Below are 12740 nucleotides of genomic sequence, written 5' to 3' on the forward strand. Positions count from 1 at the left end.
AACATGTTGAAAAATGATTTAAAGACATTAAAAAACATTTAAAAAATGGTTTTTGATTATATTTATGATCAACAGTGCCATTGCTGATGAAATACAAAAAACGTTTGCCAACATTTGATTCATTATTTAATTCCCAAAATGCTCATTGCTGCACTGCAAACATTGTGGTGTGTGAGTGTGTGTACCTCAGCTCTCCAGCCTCTGTTGATGAAGGTGCAGATGGGTTTATAAGCTCCTGTGCCGCAGGTGTACAGGTGAGTCCTGTTCCACGGCTCAATCAGACGCACAAAGTTAGCGCACTCTCCCTGAGAACACACAAACAAGGCGTTTACGCAAAGAATGCATTTCTGTCTAAATGATTCAATAACACATTAAAACAGCCTGTACCTGTCCACCTTTGCCAGTTAATTTACATTCCCCTTTTCTCTGTGCTGTTGCTGGCCAGTGAATCTGAAAACACACAAACCTTTTTAAATACTTCACAAAAAAATGTAGCAAAAATACCATGAAACTACCATACAATTGGAAGGGATAAGATTTAATTACAGTAAAGAATTCAACTCAGTATTCATTTCTTACAATAAGAGAAAATAATTCCACAATACAATAATTCTATAGTGTCTTACAATAAGGGGTTCTTTATTGACATTTTGCATGTCTAGAGAGACCAGATATTCACGGCTGCCCAGGTAGAGCCGTCCTTGGTCTTGGTCCATGTGCAGAATTCGGTAGTCACTGGTGTTGAAGGAGAAACTGAACGGCCGTATGGTTTTTGTCTCCAGTAACTCTAAAGGACAGAGAAAAGTCAAAACGGTTAACATCAACAATTTCTTCTCTACAAGTACCAGTGGTAGTTCATGTATGGATGCTTTAATTCTTCTGAAATCATCCATGCTTCAGATTGTTTGATTCTTTAGGGTTTCAATTCCTTATCCTGCAGATCTTTAATTCTAACCCTTCTTGTGGTCAGAGACTAGGACAAAATCTTTCTTTCTTTTTCCTTTTAAATGTAATAAAAAATTACTTTATAAAATAATTTAAAAATATTTGAATAATTACTTTATATAAATTAAATTTAAAAATAATTATATATATATATATATATATATATAGTTTAAATCATATTTCATTTAATAAAATATTTAATAATATTTGAATAATGTTTTATTTTATTTATCAACTCAGGCTTCTTGTCATATTCTTCACACAGCAGGTGCTGGTAGTTTCCATCTCTCTCGCTCTCTTTCCCTTTCTCTCCGAGGGAGGACACAAGGGAGAACAAAGCAGGTGCAGAGATGAGAGACGGCTTCAGCTGTCTGAGCACGCCGTGCTCCAGTGTACCAAGTGTCTGTTCCCCGTCTCTATCACATTCAGCCACTAATTTCCCCAAAGACACACCACCAATTAAAGCCATGCGTTTACACCAAATATTTAGTGTTTTCATCCACGTTCAGAAAGCTTTAAATGACAAAAACATAATCATACAATAACAGTGTGAAGGTTGGGCCAGGATATGAGAAGAAGCTAGTTGACTTTAAACATAAATCTGAGGTTATGAGGACGCGTTGACATCGTTGCCCTCTGAGAGCATGAGAGTAAGTGCGTGAGTTTAGCAGAGTGGAACGATGCAACTGACACAGACCGAATCTATAAATTACTCCATGTTAGCGTCATACCACACACCACTTTGATCTCAGAGGTATTACTGTGCTCTCGTCCAAACGCCTGTCCAGCGTTACACATTGGATAAACAGAAATAGAACGGGCCCGGTGAAAGGAAGGTCACAGCAAAGTACGTGGAACAAGTTTTAGATAATGTATTAAATAAAGACACTTATTAACCTCTTGTATACATGTTTGAAAGGAAACAATGGTCTGACTGAAGGTCCGACCTAAACAACATTTAGTCATTCAGACAGTAAATGTGAACACAAATGAGATCACATGAGAACGGGTGAGATGCCACATATGCTCACAATATGTGTGTCTGCACATGTGTGTGTTAGGTGTTCTCCTCAGGGCTCTAACTAGGTGGCGAAGTGTGCTGGTGTGTGTGTGTGTGTGTGTGTGTGGTTCTGGCAGCTGTGTGGGTGATCCTCCAGTCATGTACAGAATCTCCCTGGCCCGATCCACAGGGGCAGGCTGGGATTCCAGACCGCTCGCTGCGCACTGGGGCCACAGATCTATTCTCAGCACGTTCTCTCATCCCCGTCCAACAGGCTTCATCCACAAAATCCACTATCTTTTGGCAAGGGAGGGCAGCTCGCTTTATTCAGTAAGGAGGCACCTGACAGACTGCGAACGTCAGGTCAGACCTTGACCTTTACCACTGTACAAACGTTCTAAAGCACTCACACCTGAAAGATGGGAAGTGATATCCCTTGAGTGAGGAAGCGAGGAAGTGATGTCATTTAAAATGATCAATGTTTGACTTTTCTTTAAAAAAAACCAACAGCTTCGAAATAAAGTTTTATAATAAAAGTCAATTTATATCTTTATAATAAAAAATAACTAAAACATTATCTTTTTCTTCTTCTTCTTCTTATTATTATTATATTAAAAATAATAAACATCATATGCATTAATACAAAATAATTAATGCATATGATGTTTATTATTTTTAGTAATTCTAATTACTTATATTTTATTATATTACTTATAATACATATAACAATAATAATAATACATGATAATAATAATTATTATTATAACAATTATTATAATTATTAATTTGTTATAAAAACAAAAATAAATTTCAAATTAATTTACTATTATTATTATTTGAAAACAATACATATTAAAAAAATAATAATGAAATGTATTTGATATTTTATTGTTTTATAATAAAATATTTTTGTATAATTACAAAAAATAATAACAATAAATAAAAATATAACAACAATAAACAAACACATAATAATAATAATAATATTAATAATATGAATAATAATAAATTAACAATTAAAGGACAAAAGTTCAGGAGCTGTGGCAGAGATCTGAACCAAGTGACATAATGCAGTGAATGGAACATTTCAGACAGCATTTGAGTTCCTTAGAAAAAGCAGTAAATGACTAAACACATTGCAACCTTAACTGAACAGGACTGTACGACTATGGTAAAACCTCTCTATAATACATTATGCATTATCTCTGTATCAAATATTACAGCACGTCATCATGTATCTTTGCATGTGTATGTTTGGAGAGTTCTGCCTCTATGTTGTCCAACTGGCTGGTACAGTTGTGACTCTTATTGTGAGAGTGTGTAGGCCTATGTGTGTTTGCCAGCTTGTGCAACGAGTCAAAATCAAGTTTAATAACATTTACAATGGCATCATTTAAGGAGGAGAAAAACAGTCAGATTTTCCACTCACAATGTCCCAATTGCAAACATTTTATGTTTGCCAAACCTAACTACAGTGATGGTGCCAACGACAGACAGAACAGGTCGGAAACAAGAAGGGGGAGTTTTTCAGCTTAGTTTTTACAATGTGTTTAATGAGAAAATATAGCATATTTCTTCAATTAATCACATTACTTTTTTAAATCTTTCACACATGGACATACGTCAGAACAATTATAACATTGCTACTGGAGAGAAACAACAGTGTCTCATCTGTTTTGTGGGTTAGAGTCATAAAATCAGTCATGAAGATGTTTATTTCAAAGAGGTTCAAATGTAAAATATCTCCAAAAAGGTACAACAAAATACACAGATGGTTGCGTGCTATTCTAGTCTTTATGCTCAGCTATGGCTGAAAATACTGAATAGCAGTATCTTCACAAATCTGATTATCTCAATAGATGTTTGAGAGGTTGTGTTTAATTTAGTGGGTCATTATGACTCATTAGGGTCTTAGAGATGTAAAGAAGAGCACTTGAGAGTTCTCAAGACAGATTCGATGGGAGACTCTTTGTGTATAAGGCCTGAGATTGTTACAACCACAGACAAGCCGATAACTGTGGAACATGCTGAACAATGAGTTGGGGAAAACTGCCCGATTATTAACAGCCCCTCTGTTGCCTGTAAAAAAAGAAAGAAAAAAAAAGCAATACTGTGGGGAAGAAAAAGACGCCAGAACCCTCAATTAATGTGCAGTGGAAAACTGGATTTATCCCTTAAGAGACACACATTTCAAAACTTCTTGTGTATGTTGTAGCAAAACTAAGATTACAATGTCTAAAATGATTTCACTGAGACGTATCAAAAACGGTAATCGCAGCTCAATTGCTGGAGGCAGGTGGACCTCTGCCTCAGTGAAAAAGGACATCTCATTAAAAAAGTAAGTCTGGAAGAGACTGAAATGTTAGGAGCTGCGTCAGCAGTTCAGTTCAGTCTGCTCAGAAAATAGACACAGACTGTATAAAAAGTATAGCGAACTATCCACGTCTGTATATTTCTTTTGGACGCCTCTAGTTTGAGCCTCGTCTAAACTCCCTGCTGCGAGTCGGCCCTGACAGCTTCTTTCCAAAAGCTGCCGCTGCTCAAACTCACTGATTTTATCACCATATGGCCAAAGACTTTTTTGGGAAATCTAAATATTTAGGTCATGACCTAAATGCACAAGGTTTTCATAAGGAAATGTGTTTTAGCAACCTGGTTAAAGGAATATGTTCTAAGTTCAATACAAGTTAAAGGGATAGTTCACTCAAAAATGAACATTCTGTCATCATTTGCTCACCCTCATGTCATGTCAGACTTGTATGACTTTCTGTCTTCTGTGGAATACAAAAAAGAAGATATTTTGAAAAATACCAATTCCTTTTTTGTCCATACAGTAAAAATCATTGAATTCCATTGTTGTGACACATTGTTCAAAATATCTCCTCTCGACATGAGGGTGAGTAAATGAGGACAGACAGAATATACATTTTTTGAATAAACTTTTCTTTTAAGTTGTATGCTCAATGGTGCAATGATCATGGATTCCGAACCTCACTCTAGTTTTAGATCAAGCTGAACCGTTGTCCTTTATTTAAACAATCCGAAATCTTATGCTGCACCGAACATATTTCTCTGCATATCTGACATATAACAAGGGAGAGGGATCAGATCACATTATTGTTCACAGGCATCCATATATGGGTGACCACAACCATATGCTATTTTTACAAACTAGTCCCTATAATTTTTGTCCACTGTGAAGGACTATGAATATGTTTGGCCCACTATGTGTTACTTTCACATGATTCTATCAAATAGAGTTTAAAAACAGAAGCATCTGATCACTGTACTCAACAGCCACACTAAGCTAATGATTTCTAAAACAGTATTTATATGAGTGGACAGTGTCTCCTTAATGCTAGCCCATCTTCTTACTAACACAAGAATTTAAACATTATTTTGTGTTTAATTTGTGGCTGCAAGCCAAAAACTCTACAGGCCGAAAGCCAAACAACCTTTGGGAAAAAGGGTAAAGAGTATCATGAGAATCCTCACAGATCCAGCTTTTAATAATGTTGTTAAATCGGTTTCTCTTTGCCACTCTGCCCTGGGATTTTTTAAAGGCCAAGATCATTACTTGGACATGGGAGGCAAGCTTAAGGCCAGCATGGAAGGAAAAACCCAGAGCATTTTTCACAGGAAAGGATGTCAAGCTAAAGTGTCTCATTGGTGAGGAATTCTTCTGTTTCTCCAGAGAAGGAAATGTTGATTGTAGATGAAATGCAAAACTACATGACCTCATTATAAATGTATCTGCCAACAAACACTTTGCACAAGAAACTTGGATGGTCATATATGATAGAAAAATCCATTTGTATTCATTTGCAAGGCTTTGATCCAACAACAAAGATATGCTTGAACAATACAGTTGTATCACTACAAATTAGACAGATGTGTTCAAGAAATACCCTCTTTATTGCACAAGGCGCCCATGTTGTAAATCCACCAGTATAACAGGACATACTTTTTTGATATGAACAATAATGCCTTCAATCAACACCACAAAGTCTGACTAAAAGAACTTGTACATAGTTAAAACTAGCTCGTTACTACATGTTTAACTTGTAGGGGTGGGCGATAAACCGGTAAACACGATTAACTAGTAGAGTTTTTTTACCATCTTCTCTATCGCGGTTACACTCGCATGACATTGCTGTGCTGCACGGTCACAAAAGTTTATCATTTTTATGCATTGTGGTTTAAAAACAAGTGATTTTAAGCCATTGAAGAGCAGTAAGCAGCTAATGAGAACTCATTTCGGTATACGCGCGAAGAGACATGGTTTCTGAGTGCTGTCTGAGAGATGCGCGCACATGAAGCTGTTGCTCAGAGTGCCCGTGAGTAATGAACGGAGTTCTTTTTGCTGCCTAAATGGGCTTGAACGATTAAATACACTTGTACAAAATGCCCATCTTTGCAAGTATCATTGTAAACAGTCATTTATGTCTTAAGTGAACGTAAACAGTTGAGAGATTTCATTTGTGTCTTTGTTCTATTGTAGCTTGTTTTCCTATATACTTGCAATTACTTTGTTGTTATTTTAGTAAGCTTCAGTAAGCACAAGTTTTTTTTACATAGTATTAGTGTTTTTTTGTGATATTGGAATTGGTGACGAGATTTATGAAATTTCGATGGAATCATAAAAACCTTATTTAGAGCAAAATAAATAACTATATTGTGATATCTATTGTTATTGTCAAGTAAAATCAATTAGCCAACATATTGAATAAACAAACACTCAAGGGTCATTGGATGTGTAGCATTTCATGAATGATGGGTGATTTAGGGCTCTGGAAATTTCTGTGAAATTCTGAAGGTGGATCATAAGTCTCTTAGTCTTATGTGGCTTTTCTCCTGAATGTCTATGGGAATAAGAGAAATCATCTCCCATAGCTCTGTTTCTGACCTTCTAACTCGTAATTCAGGTTTATATAATTAATTTATCCACATACCCTTTCCAAAAACATTTCCCACATTAATAAGCAGGCATCGCTGTCAGTTTTTAAGTGGCACTCTGGGAAAGTGGCCTGGTTCCAGAGAGAACTCAGAGAATTTTTGAGTGTTACTCTTAATGCACTCAAAGTAACTCATCTCGGTCTTGAGAAGAAATGGGAGTAGCAGTGGATAAATGGACAAACAAACAATGAGTTCAAGAGTGTAGCAGAATTATTGAGATTCGGATGCCCTGAATGGGAGTCCCAAATCTTTAAACCCAACCCTGACCATAACTCAAACTTCATACCTGACTCTGATAAAGCCAGTGGCCCTGCTGTGGGGTGAAGATGGATTCAGGCTGGATGACACCGGCTAAAGCCCCAAACATTCCTGTTGTCTCTGTGGCATTTTGGAGCAGGTTGCTGGCAGTGAGCCCTGCCATGCTTTGGGGGGCTTCCCTGTGCTTTGGCCGAGGTAAACACAGCAACCACACAAGCTAATAATAAACCTCAAACGCCACAAGCCAATCCTGTTTCTCAGAACAGGGATCTATCCCACTGTCACCTACGCACATAATAACCCCAGTCAACCCGGGGTCATAATCACCTTCGCAAACACTCGGGTGCACAGACATTCACACTTACACACTCAGACACACACACACACACATACTATATTTCAAAGACTAACATAAACCCTAACTCATAGCTGGGTTTTTATACAAAATCTTTAAAACACTGAAAAATTTGTAGAAGTTTTCCAACCACATATGCACAATAATCAAATAGCCTATAATATTTTTTTCCCTTAATTGTGAATAATATTTTGATTGTTTATTATTAACAACCTAACAAACCTCTTTTGTGAAATATTTTTGAAAAGAGAACTATAGTACATTTAGTACATTTAATGTAATAAACAACAATCATAATGAGTAAACAATACCTAAAATGAGTAATCTAGATTACAAAATTATTAATTAAAAAATGTTCATGTAATTTGGAATCAGTAACTGACTACAATTTGTAAGTAATCTACTCAGAACTGTGCATTTATAATAGATATATATTTAATAATGTAATCTAGATTACTCATTTTAGGTAATGTATTCTGACTACTTTTTAGATTACTTTTGACCTAACTTACTGATCACATTGATTTAAATTGGATAATTTTGTACCATATTGATATAAAAATACAAAGAGAAAGAAAATGTATTTAATTTTTTTATATCAATAATATTAAGTGCATTAAATATTACATTACGTTAGGGTTCCCTTTCAGTCGAGAACGTCAGGCGTAGTCGACGTTGACTGAATGGGGATCACGCCAGGGAGCCAATCGTCTTCGAGTACTATTGTACGAGCCAATGGGAATTGGCGTGTGTGATGATATCACACACTCTGCCCCCGTGGCGTGGGTATAAATACGGAAGTGGATGCACGCACTAGTGGCTCGTTTCCACTGAGCGGTACGGTACAGTACGGTACAGTACAGTACGGTTCGGGTCGGTAAACCATGATCCGGCTAGCGTTTCCACCGCCAACAGTACCCTTACTTGATAGGCGTGGTGTTTGCCGGAAAGAAGCGATCGACGTCATTTTCGCGTGAAGAAGAAAGCGACATAGTAAAGCGACATAGTAAACAACAGTGGATGACATACTGCAGATCTTGTTCTGGCTTCTGGGCATGTTTGTCACAAGAAACAAGCGCCGGCATTAGGCGTTTCTCAATACCAAGTAGCCTACGCAAAGTCCGACTCCGGAGAATGACTCCTGAGGACGCGAGTCCAGTAATTCTGCTAATGGAACAGCGCGTTCTTGAAAGCGCCACTCAGCTCGCTCTGCTACTCCGGTTATCTCTGTAGGCCTATGTACATTTTAGGCAACAATAAAACGAAATATGTTATAAAACACCACTCTGCATCTTTTCGATTTCATTAAATACATTTTAAACATTATAAGCACACAAATGTGGTTCAGGCAACGCATAGCCTATTGATTTTATTCACTGCATGTATGTAGCCTATATTTATAACAAAACTAAATATAAAACACAACCCTGCCTCTTTTCGTTTATTTAAAAATATTAAACATATTCCAGGCAATATGTGCATTGGTACAAATGTTGCAATAAACAACATTACAGATGGTCTTGTAATAAAGCAAACAATTCAGTCAAATATACAAATTCAGCGCTCAAATATATGAAACTTCACTTAGCCTTCTGCCAAAACTATTGGCCAGGGAACGAATTATAGATTCACGAGACCAAAGATCGCCTGTTGGGTCTATACAAGACGAATTATATCTCATGTTTAACCACTACAGAGACGTCAGAGTCAGAACGACTAGCCGAGGAAAGGCTGTTCCAGGCGGGGTAGGCTACTTGAGCGCCGAGCGCCCGGTGATTGCTTGGAATGGATCTCAGTCAAATTATCATAAATCTATAAATAAACCACAGATTTGAGCTTTAAAAAACTACATTCTCGCCTGAAAAACTTTTAAAACTACATTTTGTGACACAATAACAGTAGTATATTTCAACTGTATATTAAAAAATGGTGCTTCTAATGTCCTTGTAGCACGCGCAAGTGACGATACTCTGTCAACCAATCAACGTTCTGCAGTGAGTCTAGCTCCACCTTTTAGTACCGTACCACTGTGCTAGGTACCCCAACGGAAGGGTACCCAAAAAGTGGTACGGTACGGTTCGGCTTTTTGGTACCATTAACAACTGCAAATAATTGCATACCGTACCGAACTGTACCGTACTGTACCGCTCAGTGGAAACGAGCCATAGTTGCCTTTCGCTTCGGAGCCAATCGTTTGATGTCTCTGAAGAGTGCTGTTGTTTACAACGAGCGAGTGTGTCGGTGTTCTTCTGGAAGACTCTCCCAGTGCTGGTGGTTTCTACAGCACGAGTGCAGCGGTGATCTCTCAACTGTTGTTTTAACAAGTAACAAATTTCGAAATGTTTGTGTGTGTTGACGGCTGGTTAGAGGGCGGAAAAGTGAGTGCTTCACTGTTTCAGTTCACCGTTCAGTGTTGCCGCGGTCATTCCCGTGTGCTCCGGCACTGGTGATGGGTCCTATTTCCTGAAAGAGCAACACGGGTGCGTTTGCGTCATTCCACCTGTGCATTTCTGGATGCGGTCGTTCCCTTTTCCTCTCTGACGGTCACAATTGTTGCATCACGTGTTTGGGCTTACAGCACACTGAAGCAGCTTTTGTGGACGGTTCATGTTCCCATTGCGGGAATATGACTGTCGCGGTGTTGAGATCGAGACTCGCCTTCGTCCACAAACCGCAAGTCCCAATTACCATGCCCCACCCCCGGGTGCCGTGTGGGATGGGTGATTGGAGGATAGTCATGGATGTCTCGCCCGGTAACCATTCCCTGTTGGCTCCTCACTCCTCCATCACACCGCAGCTGATGGAATTCCTGTTAAACGTGCTGGTCCCTCTGTAATGGACCGATCAGCCGTTTCAATTGGGGTTCCCCCAGAGATGACGACTCTGCTGTGTCATCTCCCTCTGGGAGTGTAACGTTGCCACTTCGGGGCCGCACAGTTACATCTGTTGCCTCTCCGGACTCGTCCCTCTGCCAGTTGTGTTCCTGTCTGAGCGGACAACCCTTGGACAGACACTGGCCCTCAGCTGACCCTGGGGCTCCGCAGAAATGCGTTTCCCAGTGAGCCTTCTAAGAAAGCGGCTATGCGATTCATGTCGCTTGGCGCCTGCTCAAGTTCAGTAATTTTTATCACACTCAGGTGTTGAGCAAAAATGCTCTTGAAGCTCAGTGAAATTCATCACACTCAGGTGTTGAGCAGACATGCTCCTGAAGCTCAGTGATCTTCACATCTAGTGTTGAGCAGTGCTCCTGTCTTGTGCGTGCATATCGCTTGCACCTACTGTGCTACGTCAGGAATGGAGTAGGTCTTGATAGTTGCTCCTTTTTTGGCTCAACCAGACCTAGTTCACTTGACAGCCTTCCTGACTTCCCCTGAATACATTTCAGGGACGGGGCATGATGGCACCCGCGTTAAAAAAACTGGATGCGGAGGTTCAGGTGGCTACCACAGGAATATGTGGTAGTTCCCAACACTTCTGGAAGCACCCCATAAAAAGAGGAAGTTGTGCTTTGCTATGAGAAGTGGAACCTATTCGTTGAGTGAGTCTTCTCTCCGTGAGGAGATCCTGAGAGCGTTCGGTCATTTCAGTGCTCTCTTTCCAGCAAGATGGGTTGGAGTAGGCTCTTTTCCTCCACCCTCAAAATGCTGTCGCCTCTGTTTTCTTGATTCACATCATGATGCAGAAGCATGGGTAGCACGTCCTGATCGTCAGGTTCCTGAGGGAGCAAGGGAAATCCCTGCACCCCTCTTTATCCTCTTGGGCCTATCTCTGGTGCTACTGCACTGCAGAGATCACCCCTGAGCCACTGCAGGCAGTGAGTTAAAAAAATCTGTTTTTAAACAGTTCTCCTGCTCGCATGGTCTCTACTAGAGGGTAGGGACTTGCTCGCTTTCGGTCAACAACTTGTGCCTGGAATTCGGGCCAGCTAACTCTCACGAGTTGAGACCCAGGCCTGGATATGTGCCCAAGGTTCCTCCCTCTCCCTTAAACTGGGACCAGGTAGTGAACCTTCAAGCGCTTCCCAGAGGTGGCAGACCCAGCCCTGGCTTTTCTCTGTCCGTCCGCTCATTGCGGTTATACGTGCACAGAATGCAAAGCCTGGACCTCAGACCGGCTCTTGTCTGTTACGGAAACCAGCAGAAGGGAAGGCTGTTTCCAAGCAGAGGTTGGCACATTACATGGGGTTGCCTTCATCTAGGTGAGAAAGTTTCCCCAAGGTGCACGTGCCCAACTGGGTGGTGACCTCCTCCTAACTGAGGGTATTGCTCCCTGCTAGGCGTTGACACAGAGTGCCTCGCTAATAGATGTTAAATAGAGTTGGGGGCTGGGCAACACCCATCATGTTCGTTAGAAAACTAGCCTATGTGTCGAACCGTTGCGTCCTGTGGGCTCCCTTCACATGAAGCCAGTTTCACTGTAAGCCTGGTTCGTTGTGTCAGCTTGCTGCGCCATTCCCCTCCTATGGACTGGATATGCGCAATTCTTGCTCCAGTTGAGTTCCCCTTTTTTAGCCGAACCCTGTCGAGTTCCTCCATACCCTTCGGCAACGGACGTGGCGGAACATCCGAAGCCAGGCCCATCACTCGTATGCACTGGTGGAACCTGTGTTAGGCTGGGTCCATATGCTGTGATCCCTACTGCGATCCCATGTGTATTATTCCACGGTACGGCTCCCTGCGGCGAGCCCATGTCTTCCCTCACTGTCCGGTTGAGTCTCCCCCTGTCATAGGCTGGGGCCACCCCAGTGACATTCCATATGTTGTACTGCCCGGTCATCTGCCCAGTTCATATATTCTCCACATGTTACCTCCCTTCGGGCAGGATGTGGCTTCCGCAGCGTCCCTTCCTTCCATGTACAGGGAACGCTTTCCCAGTGGTCCTGTAGGAACAGCAGTGACTTCCCTGGCCTAAGCCCTGTCCCTTCCCCACCTTAAATTGCGGGGGGATCTGGAGGCTTTTGTCTAGGCACTGGAAGGTGGCAGCTTTAGTGGCTTTTTCAATGGTTATCCCCATTTAGTCGATGTCGACTACGTCTGACGTTCTCGACTGAAAGGGGACGTCCTGGTTGCGTATGCAATCCACCGTTCCCTGAACGAGGGAGGACGTAGTCCCCTTGCCACTACTGCTGGAGCACCGCTGACTCCGAGTTACGCTGGGCTTCTCAGCGAAAAGCAACTAGTGCATGCATCCACTTCCGTATTTATACCCGCGCCGCAGGGGAGGAGT

The 12740-nt window shown here is 40.8% G+C and overlaps 1 protein-coding gene across 2 annotated transcripts in view; it reads right to left on the bottom strand.

Moving 5' to 3' along the window:
* sema3gb (sema domain, immunoglobulin domain (Ig), short basic domain, secreted, (semaphorin) 3Gb) overlaps positions 1-12740 on the bottom strand; it is a 42458-nt gene that overhangs the window by 6475 nt on the left and 23243 nt on the right. For both annotated transcript variants that reach the window (XM_056261035.1, XM_056261036.1), the window contains exons 3-5: positions 627-787; positions 388-450; positions 186-305 (exon numbers count right to left, since the gene is read on the bottom strand). In XM_056261035.1, the coding sequence (XP_056117010.1) occupies positions 186-305; positions 388-450; positions 627-787 (344 nt within the window). The remainder of the gene's footprint in view (positions 1-185; positions 306-387; positions 451-626; positions 788-12740) is intronic.

The sequence above is a fragment of the Rhinichthys klamathensis genome, unplaced genomic scaffold (genome assembly GCF_029890125.1).
Source record: "Rhinichthys klamathensis goyatoka isolate OS25496 unplaced genomic scaffold, OSU_Roscu_1.1 h1tg000180l_1, whole genome shotgun sequence".
Taxonomy (NCBI): Eukaryota; Metazoa; Chordata; class Actinopteri; order Cypriniformes; family Leuciscidae; genus Rhinichthys; species Rhinichthys klamathensis.